The 19768-nt window shown below is 36.8% G+C and overlaps 1 protein-coding gene and 1 pseudogene across 2 annotated transcripts in view; both read left to right on the forward strand.

Annotated features, from left to right (window-relative positions):
- The window catches only part of HPSE2 (heparanase 2 (inactive)), a 766947-nt gene that overhangs the window by 217089 nt on the left and 530090 nt on the right, over positions 1–19768 (forward strand). The window contains exon 4 of one of the 2 annotated variants that reach the window (XM_012439610.3): positions 4350–4382. The exons of the other annotated variant lie outside the window; for it this stretch is intronic. Within the exon in view, the coding sequence (XP_012295033.1) occupies positions 4350–4382 (33 nt within the window). The remainder of the gene's footprint in view (positions 1–4349; positions 4383–19768) is intronic. 2 annotated transcript variants of the gene reach the window in all.
- LOC105708111 (ADP-ribosylation factor-like protein 5A) lies at positions 15039–15896 on the forward strand (annotated as a pseudogene).

Raw genomic sequence — 19768 nt, forward strand, 5'->3', positions numbered from 1 at the left:
ACTACATTTTCTTTATCCATTCATCTGATGATGGACACTCAAGTGGCTTCCAAATCTTGGCTATTGTAAATAGTATTGCAACAAACCTGGGAGTGCAGATAACTCTTTGATATACTGATTTCCTTTCTTTGGGATATGTAGCCAGCAGTAGAATTGCTGGATTGTATGATAGCTCTATTTTTAGTTTTTTGAGGAAGCTCCAAACTGTTCTGTATAGTGGTTATACTAACTTACATTCCCAACAATAGGGTACAAACTTTCCCTTTTCTCTACATCCTCATCAACATGTGTTATTGCCTGACTTATGACTAAAAGCCATTTTGATTGGGGTAACACGTTATCTCATTATAGTTTTGATTTGCATTTCTCTGATGATCAATTATGTTGAGCACTTTTTCACATCTTGTATGCCATTTGTATGTCTTCTTTTCAGAAATGTCTATTCAAATCTTTTGCTCATTTTTTTTCTTTTGCTCATTTTTAATTGGATTATTAAATTTTTTCTAGAGAGTTGTTTGAGCTCCTTATATATTCTGATTATTGATCTCTTGACAGATGGATACTTTGCAAATATTTTTTCCCATTCTGTTGTCTCTTTACTTTATTGATTATATCCTTTGCTGTGCAGAAACTTTTTAACTCTTTATGATCCCATTTGTCCATTTTTTCTTTGGTTGCCTGTGCTTGTGGGGTATTGCTCAAGAAATCTTTGCCCATATCAATGTGCTAGAGATTTTCCCCAATCTTTTCTTGTGGTAGTTTTATAGCTTGAGGTCTTAGATTTAAGCCTTTAATCCTTTTTGATTTGACTTATATATATGGTGATAAGGACCTAGTTTCACTTTTCTGCATATGGACATTCAGTTTTCTCAGCACCATTTATTCAAGAGACTGTCTTTTCCTCAGTGTATGTTCTTGGCGCCTTTGGCAAACATGAGTTTGCTGTAGGTGTGTGGATTGTTTCTGAGTTCTCTATTCTGTTCCATTGGTCTATGTGTCTGTTTTTATGATAGTATCATGCTGTTTTTGGTTATCATTGCTGTTTTAGTATCACTGTAGTATAATTTGCAATCAGGTAATGTGATTCCTCAAATTTTGTTCTTTTTGCTTAGGATAGTTTTGCCTATTGTAGGTCTTTTGTGGTTCTATACAAATTTTAGGATTATGTTTTCTATTTCTCTGAAGAATGTCATTGGTATTTTGATAGGGATTGCATAGACTCTGTAGATTGCTTTGGGTATTATGAACATTTCAACAATATTGATTCTTCCAAACCATGAACATGGAATATTTTTCTATTTTTTTGGTGTCCTCTTCAATTTCTTTCATCAGTGTTTCATAATTTTTATTACATTTATCTTTCACTTATTTGGTTAATTTCTAGGTATTTATTTCTGGCTACTATAAATGGGATTACTTTTAAAATTTCTTTTTCTCATTCTTCACTGTTGACATATAGAAATACTACTGATTTTTGTGTGTTGATTTTGTATCCTATAACCTTACTGAATTTGTTTATTAGTTCTAATAGTTTTTTCCATGGAATCTTTAGTTTTTTCCAAATGTAAGATCATATCCTCTGCAAACAAATGTAATTTGACTTCTTCCTTTCCAATTTGGCTGTCCTTTACATCTTTGTCTGATTGCTCTAGCTAGGACTTCCAGTACTGTGTTGAATAACAGTGGTGACAGTGGTTATCCTTATCACTAGCTGTGGGTCTGGTATACATGGCTCTTATTATATTGAGGTACATTCCTTCCATCCCCAGTTTTTTGAGGGTTTGTATTATGAAGGGATGTTAAATTTTCAAATAATTTTTCAGCATCAATTGAAATGATCATGTGGTTTTTATCCTTCATTTTGTTGATATGATGTATCATATTGGTTGATTTACAAATGTTGAAACATCCTTGCATCCCAGGGATAAATTCCACTTGATCAAGATGAGTGATTTTTCTAATGTATGGTTGAATTTGCTTTGCTAGTGTTTTGTTGAGAATTTTCACATTGATATTCATTAGAGATGCTGGCCTATAGTGTTGTGTCATATATATATATATATATATATGTAATTGTTTTTAAGTTCTGGGGTACATGTACAGATCTTGCAGGATTGTTACACAGGTATACACATGCCATGGTGGTTTGCTGCATCCATTACCCCGTCACCTACATTAGTTATTTCTCCCAATGTTATCCCTCCCCAATCTCCCTACCCCTCACTATCCCTCCCTTAGCCCCCCAACCTCCAACAGACCCCAGTGTGTGATGTTCCCCTCCCTGTGTCCACATGTTCTCATTGTTCGGTACCCACCTATGAGTGAGAACATGCACTTTTGATTTTCTATTCTTGTGTCAGTTTGCTGAGAATGATGGTTTCTAGATTCATCCATGTCCTTGCAAAGGACATGAACTCATCATCCCTTTTTATGACTGCATAGTATTCCATGGTGTATGTGTGCCACATTTTCTTTATCCAGTCTATCATTGATAGGTATTTGGGTTGGTTCCAGGTCTTTGCTATTGTAAACAGTGTCACAATGAACATGCATGTGTTGTTGTTTTTGATGTGTCTTTGTCTGTTTTGGTATCAGGGTAATCCTGGCCTCATAGAATGAGTTTTGAAATATTCCTTCCTTTCTTATTTTTCAGAATAGTTTGAGTAGGATTGGTTTTAATTCTTCTTTAAATGTTTTGTAGAATTCAACAGTAAAGCCATCAGGCCCTAGGCTTTTCTTTAGTGAGAAACTTTTGATTATGACTTTGATCTCATTATTTGTTGTTAGTCTGTTTAAGTTTTGGATTTCATTTTGACTTCATCTTGGTAGGTTGTATTTGTCGGGAATTTGTCCAGTTCTTCTGGATTTTCCAATTTATTGGTATATAGTTGCTCATAGTAGCCACTAATGATCCTTTGCATTTCTGCAGTATCACTTGTAATGTCTTTTTTTAATTTCTGATTTTATTTATTTAGATCATCTTTCCTTTTTTTGTCAATGTGGCTAACGGTTTGTCAATTTTGTTTAACTTTTCAAAAAAAATAGCAACTTTTGGTTTCATTGATTTTTTTTGTATTTTTTTCACTTTCGTTTATTTCTGCTCTAATCTTTATCATTTATTTTCTTCTATTATTTTGGGGTTTCATTTGTTCCTGCTTTTCTAGATATTTAAGATGCATTAGTAGATTTTTCATTTGAAGTTTTTTCTATTTTGATGTAGGCACTTATAGCTAGAAAATTCCCTATTAGTACTTTCTTTGCTATATTCCACAGGTGTTGGTATGTTGTGTTTTCATTATCATTTTTTTCAAGAAATTTTTCAATTTTATTCTTAATTTCCTTATTGACTCACTGATCATTCAGGAGCATATTGTTTAATTTCCATGTATTTATACAGTTTCCAAAATTATTCTTCTCTTTAATTTCTAGTTTTGTTCTACTGTGGTTAGAGAAGATGCTTGATACTATTTCAGTTTTCTAAAATGTTCTTAAGACTTGTTTTGTGACCTAACATATGGTTTATCCTTGTGAATGATCCATGTGCTGAGAAAAATAATGTGTATTCTGCAGCTGATGAATAAAGTGTTCTGTAAATATTTTAGATCTATTTGGTCTGTAGAGCAGATTAGGTCTGATGTTTCTTTATGGATTTTCTGTCTCTCCAATGCTGAAAATGTGGTGTCGAAATTTCCAGCTATTATTTTAATGGGGACTATCTCTCTCTTTACCTCTAACAATATTTTCTTTATATATCTAGCTGCTCCAGTGTTGCATGCATATATATTTTAAATTTTTATATTCTCTTGCTGAATCGACCCCTTAATCATTATTCGGTACTTTATTTGTCTCTTGTAGTTTTTGTCCTGACATCTATTTCATCTGATAGAAGTATAGCGATTCCTGCTTTTTATTGGTTTCCACTGGCATGGAATATCTTTTCCATTCCTTTATTTTCAGTCAATTTGTGTCTTCATAGGTGAGGTATATTTTCTGTAGGCAACAGATCAATGGGTCTTATTTTTTCATCTATTCAGCCAGTGTGTGTTTTTTGATTGAAGAGGTTAGTTCATTTACATTATATGTTATTATTGATAAATAAGAACTTACTCCTGTCATTTTGTTATTTCTTTTCTGGTTGTTTTGTGGTGTTCACTTCCTTCTTTTTTTCCTTCCTGTGTTCCTCTAGTGAAGTCAATTTTCTCCACTCATATGATTTAGTTTCTTTCTTTTTATTATTTGTGTATCCATTGTATGTTTATTTTTTGGTTTGAGGGTAACCTGAGGCTTGCAAATACTATTTTATAACCTATCATTTTAACCTGATAACTTGTTTTTAACTTTTATTTTAGGTTTGGGGGTACATGTGAAGATTTGCTACATAGGTAAGCATATGTCACAGTGGTTTGTTGTACATATTATTTCACCACCCAAGTATTAAATTAAATTCCCTATTCCAGCATCCAATAGTTATCTTTTCTGCTCTTCTCCCTCTTCCCACCCTCCCCCTTCAAGTATACCCAGTGTCTGTTGTTTCTGTCTTTGTGTTCAGAAATTCTTATTTTGCTCCCACTTATAAGTGAGAACATGTGGTATTTAGTTTTCTGTTCCTGTGTGAGTTTGCTAGGGATTATACCTCCAGCTCTATCCATGTTCTTGCAAAAGATAGGATCTTGTTCTGTTTTATGGATGTATAGTATTCTGTAGTATATATGTACCACATTTTCTTTATTCAATCTGTCATTGATGGGCATTTAGGTTGATTCCATGTCCCTGCTATTGTGAATAATGCTGCAATGAACATTTGTGTGCATGTGTCTTCATGGCAGAATAATTCATATACCTCTGGGCGTATACCCAGTAATGGGATTGCTGGATTGAATGATGGTTCTGCCTTTAGCTCTTTGAGGAATTGTCATAGTGATTTGCACAATAGTTGACCTAATTAAAATTTCTGCCTTGACACTATTTGCATAAACAAAGGATCAAAAAGAAAACCAATTAAAACTCTACACTTTAACTTCATCTCCCTGTTTTTAACTTTTGTTGTTTCTATTTATGTCTTAGTGTGCTGACTATGTCTTGAAAAGTTGTTGTAGTTATTATATTTTGTTGGTTCATTTAGTTTTTCTATTTAATAGGATAAGAATAGTTTACACACCACAGGTACCATGTTATAATATTCTGTGTTTTTCTGTGTACTTACTATTATCAGTGAGTTTTGTACCTTTAGGTGATTATTCATTGCTCATTAATGTCCTTCTCTTTCTGATTGAAGAACTTCCTTTAGCATTTCTTGTAGGATAGGCCTGGCATTGGTGAAATCCCTCAGCTTTTCATGGTCTGGGAAAGTCTATTTCTCCTTCATGTTTTAAGGATACTTTACTAGATATACTGTTCTAGGGTAAATGTTTATTTCCTTCAGCACTTGAAATATGTCATGCCATCGCTTCTGGCCTGTAAGGTTTCCACTGAAAAGTCTGCTGTTAGACATGTTGTATATTATTTGTTTATTTTTTCTTGTTGCTTTTGGGATCCCTTCTTTATCTTTGACCTTTGGGAGTCTGGTTATTAAATGCCTTGAGGTAGTCTTCTTTGGGTTAAATCTACTTAGTGTTCTATAACCTTTTTATACTTGGATACTGATATCTTTCTCTAGGTTTGGGAAGTTCTGTGTTATTATCCCTTTGAATAAACTTCCTACCCCTATCGCTTTCTCTACTTCCTCTTTAAGGCCAATAACTCTTAGCTTTGCCCTTTTTAGGTTATATTTTATTTTTTTATTTGTGTATCCATTGTATGGTTTTTGGTTTGAGGGTACCCTGAGGCTTGCAAATACCATTTTATAACTTATCTAGATCTTGTAGGTGTACTTCATTGTTTTCTATGCCTTTTTCTTTTGTCTCTTCTGTGTATTTTTAAATAGCCTGTCTTCAAGTTCACTATTTCTTTTGCTTGATCAGTTCTGCTATTAAAGGACTCTGATGATTTTTCAGCTCCAGAATTTCTTCTTAATTGTTTTTAATTATTTCAATATATTTGTTAAATGTATCTGGTAGAATTCTGAACTCCTTGTCTGTGTTATCTTGAATTTCTTTGAGTTTCCTCACACAGCTATTTTAAATTCTCTTTCTGAAAGGTCACATATCTCCATTTCTCCAGAATTGGTCAGTGGTGGCTTATTTAGTTTATTTGGTGAGGTCATGTCTTCCTGGATGGTGTTGATGCTTGTAGAGGTTTTTTGGTGTCTGCACAGTGGAGTTAGGTATTTATGGTGTTCTTCGCTATCTGGACTTATTTGTAGCTGTTTTTCTTGGGAAGATTTTCCAGATATTTGAAAGGACTTCAGTGTTGTGATCTAAGCTGTATCTGCTTTTGGGGGCACCCCAAACCCAGTAACACTGTAATTCTTATAGACTCATAGAGGAACTGCCTTCATGGTCTTGAACTAGATCTTAAAGAATTCAGTGGAGTATCAGGCAGAGACTCTTGTTCTTTCTCCTTACTTTCTTTCAAGCAGAGTCTCTCTCTCTCTCTGTTCTGAGCCACATAAAGCTAGGGCTGGAGTGACACAAGCACTGCTGTTGCCACCACTACTATGACTGTGCTGGGTCAGTCCTGAAGCCAGCACAGCATTAAGTCTCACCTAAAGCTTGTTGTAACCACTCCCTGGCTACTGCCTATGTTCACACAAGGGCCTGGAGCTCTACAATCAGCAGGTGGCAATGCCAGTCAGGCCTGTGTTCTTCTTTGCAGGGTAGTGAGGTCCTCCAGTCCCAGCTAGGTCCAGAAGTGCCATCTGGGAGTTAGGGACTAGAGTCAAAAGCCTTAGAAGTCTACCTAGTGTTCTACTGTACTGTGGCTGACCTGACACTCAAACTACAAGATGCAGTTCTTCCCACTCTTTCCTCCCATTTTCAAAGACAGAAGAGCTTCACCCCATTGCCACCACCACCCCAGGCCACAAGGAATACTGCCAGACTTCTGCTGATGTTCCCTTAAGGCCCAAGGGCTCTTAAGTCAGCTTGTGGTGAATGCTGCCTGGCCCAGCACTCACCCTTCAGGGCAGTAGTCGCTCCTCTAGCCTAGGGCAGGTCCGGAAATGGCCATGAGTCAAGTCCTGGAGTCAGGGACCCCAAGAGCCCACCCAAGAGCTCTATCCCCCTTTGGTCATGCTGGTACCTAAGGTGCAAGACAAAGCCCCCTTTACTTTTCCCTCTGTTTTTCTCAAGCACAGGGAGTTTTGCATTGTAGCCAGTATAGCTGGTAATGTGCATCTCACCTGAAGCCAGCAAGTCTCAGATGCTCACGCAAGGCCCTTGATATAGTACCTGGCTATCGCTGCTAGTTATTCTGGGCCCAAAGGCTCTTCAGTTAGCAGGTAATGAATGCTGCCAGGACTGGGTCTTTTTCTTCAAGGCAGTGGGATCCCTACTGGCCCAGGGTGTGTCTACAAATATCATCTGGAAGCTAGAGCCTTAAACTTGGGCCTCATTAATCAATGATCAATGCCTATTCAGCTGTGGCTGAGCAGGTATCTAAGATACAAGACAAAGTCTTCCCTACTCTTTCTTTTCTCCTCAGTGGAAGGAAGGGATCTCTTATGGAGCCTTGAGCTGTGCAGCTTGTGGTTAGGGGAAGGATCATGCAAGCATTTCCTTGTCTTCTCCAGCTTGTGTCTCAGTATATCATATGCCCCTTCAAGCAACTGTGTTTGGGCCTAGTTTAACACTAGATAGGCCTAAGAGTCAGTCCTTAATGGTATAGACTGCCTTTAAAATTTACTTGGAGACACAGAGTGCTGTAGCCCTTCCTGTCAAGGTTTGCAGGCACTCAAGTTTGGACAACTGGGATTGGTGATTCCCTTCTGGCTAGGGCTGGTTTAAATGCTCCCTCTGTGGGTAGGCATCAGCTGAGTTTGGTCCAGTTTTCTTTGCTGCTTTATCAGGACAGCACCGAGTTCAACTTCTCAAAATTTCTGTGTTCTTCTTCCCCTAGTGCCCAGAGAAGCTCTCTGCATCAAGCTGCCACTGCTGTGGGGCAGAGGAGGGATGGTGTCAGAGATTCAGGGCTGTAGTTTCTATCTCTTCAGTGTCTCTTTCAGTGGTAAAAACCAGGTACAGTGAGTGCTCACTGATGTTTGGTTCTTATGAAGGTTTTTTTTTGTTTTTGTTTTTTGGTGTAGATAGTCATTAGCTTGGTGTTCTTCCTTCATATATGTAACTGTTTGCAGGTGATGCCTGCAGCTGCTGTAGCCATGTTGCTGTAGCCATGTTGCTATGATTAATGCACAAGCTTGAGGACAAAAGCCAATATTCTAAGGACAGCAGAGAAGAAATTAGAAAGGACATACATCATATCACTAGGCTACTGAATTAATCAATTTTTAAAATACCTTACTTTGTCTTCTCTTTTTATATATTACATTTATGTATTGTTATTTTTTATTTTTTCTTGTTATTTGCTGTTGAAAGTGTCTTAATTAATTTAGAGAAGAACCCTTAGTGAGATGCTCTATATCTTGTCTTGTCTAAACCATCAAGCAGGAAATAAATATGGTGACCAGGAACATGAGCTTTGAAGTGACTCAGACTTTTTTTAAAATCCTGGCTCTTGTCTTTTGTTAGATGAGTAACCTTGGATGAATTATTTAACATCGCTAATCTCCTTTTTTTCTCACCTATGAAATAAGAGTAATACTTTTAGCTGGTTTACAGTGTTATTAGAATTAATAATGCATTCATATTAATGCATTCATAGCCTTAACATCTCTCACATACTAAATGCTCAATAAATTCTTATTATTAATGTTCATAAGTACATTCTGATGCCACTGTTCACACCATTTATATATTAAATAAATATTGATTAGGGACCTAGTTTGTAGGTTGAGTGTTGAAGACAGTTTGATTCTCTCCTGTGGAAACAGATATATAAACTGTAAAGCTTTTAATGGAGGGATCAGATAGTTTGGAGTTCTTTACTTTTGTGTCCTCTAAGATATGGAAAGGAATAAATGGATTATCTGGTTCTGCTACTTTGACTTTTGAGATAATGCTTCAGAAAGCCCTGGCTCTACTCTTGCAGCCAGAAATATCCTCTGCCATAGTTGGCTAGTTTTCCAGGACATATCCATGGCCTGTGTGTTCCCTGGCCCTGTAAGTTGACTGGCTCACTATTTTCAGCTAGTATTTATGACAAAGCTGGTGGTGATTTTAGAAAATCACTTAGAATATCTCCCTTTACTCGTTGCCAGGTACATCTCTTTTTCGCTGTAGGCAGGGATCACAAAAGGCTAAACGGACACTGCTGTATTTCTTTTACTAGCATAGTCTTGTGTGTTCTTCACAAAAGCTTAGGAGACCTCCATTATGATGTTCACCACCCTCCTCTAACACACAAACTTGCATACATACAGCCCTTCCCTCAGGTAAACCTCAACGAAGAGCAAAGCATTTTATACTTGCAAAAGGAGGTAAAAAACTTGGAAAGCCCTGCTCTGGAGAAGCTGCTATGAGACTGCCTTGGAAATGGAATGTCAGATCATCTTTCAGTCCAGGGAAAGCACACTGAAATGCACTAGGATACAGAGTAAAAGAGAACTGGGCTGGGAGCCAGGAGACCGGTATTCTATAACAGACTTAGGATGAGACCTTAGAAAGTCACTTTACCTTTCTATGTCTGTTTACTCATCTCCAGTTAGCAACTATACATTCATTGAATAGTTATTTAATTAATTTAATAATTATAAGTATTTAGTTTATGAATTATGTATTTATTTGAATAATTACCTATTTAATTATTTAATTAAATATCTCCAGGAGATCAGAGACTACATCTGGTTCTACTTGGTATTGTAACCACTAGTATAATGCCTGATACAGAGTAAGTGCTCAAAAAATAATTATCAAAAATTTGTGACTGAAGAAATGAATCTGATAGGAATGGACTCTGGGAGAGGATCCTGAAAGTCCTCTTCTATTCTATGAATAAAGGGAAAGTTATGTTTCCTCACATCCTCTTTAGTATAAAACTGAATAGGCTGGATGTGGCAGCACACACCTGTAATCCCAGTGTTTTGGGAGGCCGAGGTGAGCAGATCACTTGAGGTCAGGAGTTTGAGACCAGCCTGGCCAACATGGTGAAACTCCATTTCTACTAAAAATACAAAAATTAGCAGGGCGTGGTGGCACATGCCTGTTATCCCAGCTACTGGAGAAGCTGAGGCGGGAGAATCACTTGAATCCAGGAGCTGGAGGTTACAGTGACCCAAGATTGCACCACTACACTCCAACCTGGAGGACAGAGTAAGTGAGACTCCATCTCAAAACAAACAAAAAGCAAACAAACAAAAAACCTGAATAGTGCTTCTTTGAAAAGGAATACAACTGCCATTGTATTTAAGAGGGTGAAAACCACCTCAAGAAACTGGAAGCACTGGAATGAACTTTTGAGGAAAATTTGGCTATTTTGACTCTACAAAGTGTATTTGGCAGAGCCTGAAGGTATATGCGTGTATGCACTTATCTTAAAGACCATGGTAGAATCATATAAAGGTAAGACCATTACCTTGGACTATTTAGTGTCAATCAGAAATAAGAGAAAGTCCAATTCTTCATGTGTTGAAATAAATTTGGGGGCTTCCATAAAGGGTTGTAGGAAAACTAAAGAATTCTGCAGGAGAAATTAACTCCTATATGTGAGATGCCTCTGATGCAGAGGACATCTTGAAGTAATATGCAACACTTGATGACACCTCTTCAACACTTAGTAAATCTGACCTTTCCTTTCATCTGTCATTATGCTGAATCACATGGCCCAGCAAGCAGCTAACACATTGCAACCAAACTTCACAATTGCAGACTGGGAACATGTGCTTCCTTACATTGATTACTGATATTACCAGTGTTTAAACCCATTTCCTGTCACCTTGGAGGATGGAGGTTACTTGACAGGAAGTCATTCTGCTGTCATCCAGCAGGGCTGCCAATGAATTCTTTAAACTTGTCGATGAGTAGAAACGCAGCCGGCTTTACTCTGGCTTAAAGCTTTTGCACATGTTGAGTAATGCTGCATTTAGTACATCATGGAAGCACCTAGTTTTGATACTAATGGAATGTGCATTTCTTTGAGATGTCTAAATTCCCAAAGGTTTGGGCAAATGCTGACATGGAAACTGTTTTAGTTAAAAATGAGCTTACTTTATGCTTAAGGGTCATTTTGCATTAGCTGTGTCTTCAAGTCAATTTTTAAAAATCACCTCTTTGAGGAGTGGGCAAAAAAAAAAAATATCCCAAGAGGTAGTCCATTTCCTTTAATAAATTCAAGCAACTTTTTCTTTGTATTGAAGATATTATTTGTCATACATTTTCCTTGTCATATTGAGCATTCCCAGACCATCATTTAAAACAGATTGGTAATTTGGCCCTTAATTTTGGCACCTGTACATCTTTTAAAGCTCTGGGCTGTGTTTGGAAACTTTACTACTCTGTAAGTTAATACCCTTTTAGGGCCTAAACACCACCATTAACAGCAAATTGGCCTCTCAGGATGCTGGATAGAACCATTTTTTATATTTATTTGCTTAATCTTTATTAGCCAAAGGTTGTCCAACAGCTCTAAGGGAGTGATTTGCCCATGAGGCTTGGAAGCATGTTTAAATCTTTCCCTATAACTTCAGGGTTAGAAGAGAGTACTTGAGGCTACTTATAATTCCAACTGCTGTTTCTAGGCAGTCTTGAAAACCCAGCCTTTGCTACTTCCATTCCCTTACCTTTAGGCCTAGTAAGTCTAGATTTTCATACTAGAGAAGACCACAGAGATCATCTGGTCAAAACCCCTTATTTATAGGGGAAGCTGAAGTCCAAAGTGTGGAAGTGATTAAACTGCTAGAGTTTTAAGTTATTTCTCTTCCCAGGGGATGTTTGCTTTGTAATAGAAGTCTTCTAACAAAATCTTCAAGAATCAAGGGAACAGATTCCTACTGATGGGGTTTCATGAAATGTTAGGTGGTAAAGAGCTATTCATAGACAGGGAAGCTCTTAAGTAGGTACATATTCCTCCTACTTTTCCTCCTTATTGATACAAAATCCTCCTCTGTTAGAGTAGTAAAAGTTTTTAAGGTGAAAGAGGCTTCAAGAAGCTTCACTCCATATCATGTCAGAGTGTCTTTATTGCAGGACAATACCTAAGCATGGTGCCTGGCATGAAGTAGGTATTCAAAAATGTGTATTGAAAGCATATATCAAAGTTGCTTTAAAAACATCAATATAAAGAAAAGTAATGTTCTTTTGAAGAAAGAGCATTATACTTAGGAGTAAAGATTCCCAACTCCTAATGGTAGCCAGGTCAAGTAATGGGCTTTGAAATTGAGAGAGTGATAAATAGCCTACCAACCAAAAAAAGCTCAGGACTAGACAGATTCACAGCTGCTTTCTACCAGACATACAAAGAAGAGCTGATACTAATTCTACTGAAACTATTTCATAAAATTGAGGAGGAAGGATTCCTCCCTAACTCATTCTATAAGGCCAGTATCATCCTAATACCAAAACCTGGGAGCAATGCAGCAACAAAAAAGAAAATGTCAGGCCAATATCCTTAATGAACATCGATGCAAAAATACTGGCAAACCGAATCCAGCAGCACATCAAAAAGCTTATCCACCACTTGATAGTAAGTTTTATTCCTGGGATGCAAGGTTGGTGCAACATACACAGATCAATAAATGTGATTCACCACATAAACAGAACTAAAGGCAAAACCACATGATTATCTCAATAGCTGCAAAAAAGGATTTCCATACAATTCAACATACATTCATGTTAAAAACTCTCAATAAACTAGATATTGAAGAAATATACCTCAAAATAATGAGAGCTATCTATGACAAACCCATAGCCAACATCATACTAAATGGGCAAAATCTAGAAGCATTCCCCTTGAAAGCTGACACAAGACAGGATAGCCTCTCTCACCACTCCTATTCAATATTGTATTGGAAGTTCTGGCCAGGACAATCAGGCAAGAGAAAGAAATAAAGGGCATGCAGATAGGAAGAGAAGAAGTCAAACTATCTATGTTTGCAGTTGACATGGTTCTATATCTAGAAACTTCCAGTCTCAGCCCAAAAGCTTCTTAAGAAGATAAACAATTACAGCAAAGTCTCAGGCTACAAAAGTAATGTGCAAAAATCACTAGCATTTCTACATCAATAACAGTCAAGCTGAGAGCCAAGTCAGGAATGAACTCACATTCACAATTGCCACAAAAAGATTAAAATACTTAAGAATACAGCTAAATAGGGAGGTAAAAGATCTCTATAAGGAGAACTACAAGCCGCCACTCAGAGAAATCAGAGATGACACAAACAAATGGATAAACATACTATGCTCAAGGATAGGAAGAATTAATATCATTAAAATGCCCATACTGCCCAAAGCAATTTATAGATTCAGTGCTATGCCTATTAAACTACCATTTACATTGTTCACAGAACTAGAAAAAAACTATTTTAAAATTCATATAGAATGAAAAAAGAGCCTGAATATCTAAGGCAATCCTAGGCAAAAAGGAAAAGCTGGAGGCATCACACTACTTGGCTTAAAACTATGCTACAGGACTATGGTAACCAAAACATCATGGTACTGTTACAAAAACAAACACATAGACCAATGGACCTGAATACAGAACCCAGAAATAAGACCACACACCTACAACTGTTTGATCTTTGACAAACCTGATAAAAATAAGCAATGGGGAAAGGATTCCCTATTCAATAAATGGTGCTGGGATAACTGGCTAACAATATGCAGAAGATTAAAACTGAACCCCTTCCTTACACCATATATAAAAATGAACTCAAGATGGATTAAAGGCTTAAATGTAACACCCAAAACTTTGAAATCCCTGAAGGACAATCTAGGCAATTCCATTTGGGACACAGGAATAGGCAAACATTTCTGATGAAGATGCCAAAAGCCATTGCAACTAAAGCAAAAATTAACAAATAGGATCTGATTAAACTAAAGAGCTTCTGCACAGCAAAGGAAACTATGAACAAAGTAAAGAGCCTACAGAATGGTAGAACATTTTTGCAAACTATGCATCCAACAAAGGTCAACTATCCAGAATCTACAAGGAACTTACACAAATTTACAAGAAAAAAGCAAACAAGCCCATAAAAAAGTGGGCAAAGGACATGAACAGACATTTTTTAAAAGAAGACATACATGTGACCAACAATCATGAAAAAAAAAAGCTCAACATTCAATCATTAAAGAAATACGAATCAAAACCACAATGAGATACTGTCTCACACCAGTTAGAATGACCATTATTAAAAAGTCAAAAAATAACATATGCTGGTGAGGTTGTGGAGAAAAAGGAACACTTATGCACTGCTGGTGGAAGTGTAAATTAGTTCAACCATTGTGAAAAACAGTGTGGCGATTCTTCAGAGACCTAAAGACAGAAATACCATTCAACCCAACAATGCCATTACTGAGTATATACTCAAAGGAACATAAATCATTTTGTTATGAAGACCCATGCACATATTCATTGCAATACTATTCACAATAGCAAAGACATGGAATCAACCTAAGTGGCCATAAATAATAGACTTAAAGAAAATATGGTACATATACACCATGGAATACTATGCTGCCATAAAAGAATGAGATCATATGCCACCATAAAAGAATGAGATCATGTCGTTTGGGGGACATAGATGGAGCTGGAGGCCATTATCCTTAGCAAACTAACACATGAAGGGGGAGGGCGGTGGCCTGCGAGACTCATTGCAGACAACTTGGTGGCAATGTCCACGAGCCAGGTGAGTGTGTGGGGGCAGAGGGCCTCACGTGTGGCAGAGACCTGGGTTTTGGCCTTCCTCCAGTTCCCTGGAAGTGGGTCAGCAACCAGGGCAGGAGCAGGTGCAGAGACAGAGGCTCCAGCATGTCTCTCTCCACGCCCCACTCAGCGTAAGCCAGGGAGGCCAGGTGGTTTGGGTGGCTGAAGGCGGGGTCCACCGCCCAAGAATGGCAATTCTCTTCACCAGGATATGGAGACTGTTTAATCACCAGGAGCACAAAAGTACAATTGTTGGGCTGGATACTGCAGGGAAAACTACCATCCTTTAACAATTTTCTATGAATAAAGTTGTACATACATCTCATACAATAGGAAGTAATGTAGAAGAAATAGTGATTAATAATACACGTTTCTGGCTAGGCATGGTGGCTCACGCCTGTAATCCTAGTATTTTGGGAGGCTGAGGTGGGTGGATCACCTGAGGTCAGGAGTTCGAGACCAGCCCAGCCAACATGGTGAAACTCCATCTCCACTAAAAATACAAAAATTAGCTAGACTTGGTGGCAAGTGCCTGTAATCCCAGCTACTTGGGAGGCTGAGACAGGAGAATTGCTTGAACCCAGGAGGCGGAGGTTGCAGTGAGCCAAGATCACACCACTGCACTCCAGCCTCGGTGACAGAGCAAGACTCTGTCTCAAAATAATAATAATAATAACAATAACAATAATATACATTTCCCAATGAGTGATGTTGGTGGCCAAGAATCCTTCATTCTTCCTGGAACACTTACCATACTAACACGGAGTCTGTATAGTTGTTGTGAACAGTACAGGCAGAGAGAGGATTTCTGTAACTAGAAAACTCTATAAAATGTTAGCACATGAGGACCTAAGAAAAGCTGGATTGCTGATTTTTGCTAATAAACAAGATGTTAAAGAATGCATAACTGTAGCAGAAATCTCCCAGTTTGTGAAGTTAACATCTATTAAAGATCACCAGTGGGTATCCAGGCATGCTGTTCTCTAACTGGTGAGGGTTTGTGCCAAGGACTTGAATGGATGATGTCACGACTTAAGATTAGATGATGTCTACTGACCTCTTCTCATAGACTTTGCATAAATAAAGTGCTAAACTTTACCCGAAAACTGCAAAAATTAAAGGTTTAGATATATTTATAATTAATTGATTTAAACTTGTTCTATAAGAAGAAAAATTAAGACCACTTATTTGAAAACCAAGATGAAGTCTTACCTTCCACTTTTCTTTCTCATTAGTTTCCTCCAAAGTAAGTTATTAAAGCTGTTGTGATTTACATTTTTCTCATAATGAATCCTCTCAGAACACTGTGTAGCCTGTGGTAAATACAAAAGGAGGGGAAGACATTTTGAATTTTAAGAGTTTTATTATTAGTAAAACCTTCCCTAGTTGAATGTTGTTCTCTTCTTGTTCCGTTCAGTCAAAATACAAATCAGCACAGATAATCAGTTTCCAATATTTTAAAATGTAATGTTACTTATGAAAAGTGTTTTGCATAAGGTTGTGTATGTATTGTGTATATATCTCAAGTTCAAGTTAGTGGCTTTGATTTGTGTGCTAAAGAAAAGCAAATAACAAAATATTAATAACATCCTTAGCCAAAACCATAATGAGATAAGTATTGGCATTGGTGTTAGGTGCCATTTTATACTTTCTCCCTATATTGTATTGCAGTGCATTACCCAACCCTCCAAATCATTGAGCTGCTTGTGAAAAAAAAAAGAAAGAAAGAAAAATTAAAAAAGGAGGCCAGGGGGCATGGTGGCTCATGCCTATAACCCCAGCACTTTGGAAGGCCAAGGTGGGCAGATCACAAGGTCAGGAGTTCGAGACCAGCCTGGCCAACTTGGTGAAACCCCACCGTACTGAAAATACAAAAATTAGCTGGGTGTGGTGGCAGGTGTCTGTAATCCCAGCTACTCAGTCAGATGAAGCAGGAGAATTGCTTGAACCCAAGAGGCGGAGATTGCATTGAGCTGAGATTGTGCCACTGCATTCCAGCCTGGGCAGCAAGAGCAAGACTCTGTCTCAAGAAAAAAAAAAAAAAAAGGAAAAGGAAAAAGCTTGATATCGTATATCTAAACCAGTCACACAGATGGAAACATAATTCAACAGAAGGTGATATCTATTAGATTCTTGGCTTAGTATTACTAATTGGCAGGATTGTACATGAGTAATTATCAGATTATTACTTTGATTGGTTCTTATGGCATCTAAATTACTGAAGAAATTATTAATCCATTAATCAGTCTATCATAAATTGTGATTAAAATTATCAGATGAATTATCAGCATTAATTGGAAACTGTTCTGTGAAACATGTCTACTCAGAGAAGTAATATTCTATAAATACTATAAAATAATTTAGCTATATTTTTAAGTGTTAAGTTATATGTCAATCAGTTAAAGTGAATTTCAAAGTAAAAGTAAGGTATGCTTTCTGAACAACATTGATAATTTCTTAATTTGCAGATTTCTTCTTTTTATTTTATAGTGTGAGTTTTTTATTTTTTGTAAGTTTTGTTATATCTTCTGTAACGTAAATACATGTTTGACAATTATAAAATGCAAGTGTTTCTTGAATGCTTTTAGGAATTTCTTTCAAAAATTGATTGATACAAAGAATTATTTGTACTGAGAAGTAACTTAACCCAAAACATCGTTTATGTTTGCTTAAGGCATTTTTTTTCCAATATCTGAAAGTCAAAGATGTTCCTGTCACAACTGTAAACAAACTTATAAATGTGTTAAAACATACTCTTGGGTACTTTATTTGTGTATCTTTCATGGCCTGAAAATCTGAAGGTTAATTCAAACTGATATGTTTTCACATATTTAAGAAAAAATAACTAACTACTTTTAATATCAGCCTTTTAAATTTTAAGAATATTTTGGTGAATAATAGTATGTACTATAAGTATTGATCAAACTTTGCAAGTTTCTTTCTGTAAAATGTGAAATACTCAAATCTAAATCCAGGTCAGGCATAGGAGATCAGTATTTAACTTTGGATGTTTGCGTTTCATATTTTTAACGTTCAAAATGCAAGCATAACATTTAGTATTTGTTTACATGGTTTTGCAAAAGTAAATCCTAAATTACCAAAAATAAATAAATAAATAAATAAATAAAACCTAACACAGGAACAGAAAACCAAATACCACATGTTCTCACTTACAAATGGGAACTAAATGATGAGAACACATGGACGCACAGAGGACAACAACACATAGTGGGGCCTACAGGGGGGTGAAGGCTGGGAGGAGGGAGAAGATGAGGAAAAATAACTAATAAGTACTAGACTTCATACCTGGGTGATGAGATAATCTGTACAGCAAACCTCCATGACACAAGTTTACATATGTAATAAATCTGCATATGTACCCCTGAACTTAAAAGTTAAAAAAAAAGACTGATGATCACTGAGTTGTCAGTGTTCTGAAATTGTACAATTAATATTCATCTTCGTGAGAGTTTTGCGTCTATCCTCGAGTATTTGACTAAGCTTTTGTTGACTCTTGGCTGGTAAGGACTGGGATGGGAAAGGAACCCTAGATTCTTAGAGTTAGATGGCTTCTTAGAGGTTATCTAAGCCAATATACTACCTTGATTTCCATTTTCAGTAAAGCTGCCAAATGGTTAACCACGTTTTGCTTAAGCACTTTTAGGATACTTGGCCTCCTATACCATGAAGTTGCCCAGTCATCTTTGAATTGGCTTAGGAAGTTATGCTTCTGAAAACAAGTTCTTATCTTTAGCTAAATACTACCTCTCTTAAAATTTCTTCCCATTTATGGTAATTCTGATCTCTAGAATCATAGGAGTCAAGTAAATCCCTTTTTCACAAGACCGTAATTCATGAGGCTGTATTTTCCCAAGCTCAAGGGTGTATATCATTAACATTATTATTTCTTCTAGGTGAAGGTGAAGATTCCCAAACAGGCAGATTTTATAATCATTTTTCTTCCCAAGTATGTTTTATTTACCATTTATAATGTTTTGTGCTAAAGGATTTTAAAACATAAAATAAAAAATAAACACATTTACTTTCCTTCCTGGTCTTTTGGCTTTCCAGAACAATGGTTGCTACGAGTTTTATTTGATGTCCTCTTTAAGCAGAGCAAATCATCTCATTCCTTAAAGAATCTCACTGAGTTTTGGATTATTAATTTATTGGAGAACAGCTGTGATCATAAAAGAAATGGTTCTAAGGGTCTGCTATTAAGAATTAAACTAGCTAATTGTTCCCAAACAATGGTCTATAAATGAATTTGTTTATGATGAAGTTTTTAGCAACTTGGGACAAAATAAGAACCAAGTGATGGGTTTTTATGAAGCTAAATTTATTTAATTTTTAAGCTCCAAGTTTATGTTCTTCCTACATTTTTGTTATTGAAATTATGAAATGATGTTGATAATTAATGGTAGTTGCTATTTTAAATATCTTTGTTTTGAAAAAGCAAATGACTATGAAAAAAATGAGCAACCCTGTTTTGGTGCCCCAATATTTTTCTTTTTGAAATATTACTGGTCCTGAAATTCATAAGTATGTGAATCACTGGCTTAGATGGTCTTTGCCTCCCTCCTCTCAGGGTTAACATTCTATAGTCTATGAATTGTGGTTTAATCAGACTTGGACATGAAACCCCTATGGAAACCAGGTGCTACAGGAACTGAAGTTTGGAATTCTACAAGAAACTGGCTGCCTTTTCCCTCTGGTCCACTGTTGAATCAGTACTTCCAGATGGTGGCAAGGAAATGTGGCTGCCAGTAGTAACCTAGCTCTGGAGGGAGATTGAATGCTGTCCTTAGTGCTTAGTCCTGGTTTTCTTGTTGTTGTTTGCTTTTTGAGACTAGATCTCAGTCATACAGACAGGAGTGCAATGGTGCAACAATCATAGCTCTTACAGCCTCAAACTCCT

Source organism: Aotus nancymaae, unplaced genomic scaffold (assembly GCF_030222135.1).
Source record: "Aotus nancymaae isolate 86718 unplaced genomic scaffold, 86718_ANA_hifiasm-v0.15.2.pri h1tg000010l, whole genome shotgun sequence".
NCBI lineage: Eukaryota > Metazoa > Chordata > Mammalia > Primates > Aotidae > Aotus > Aotus nancymaae.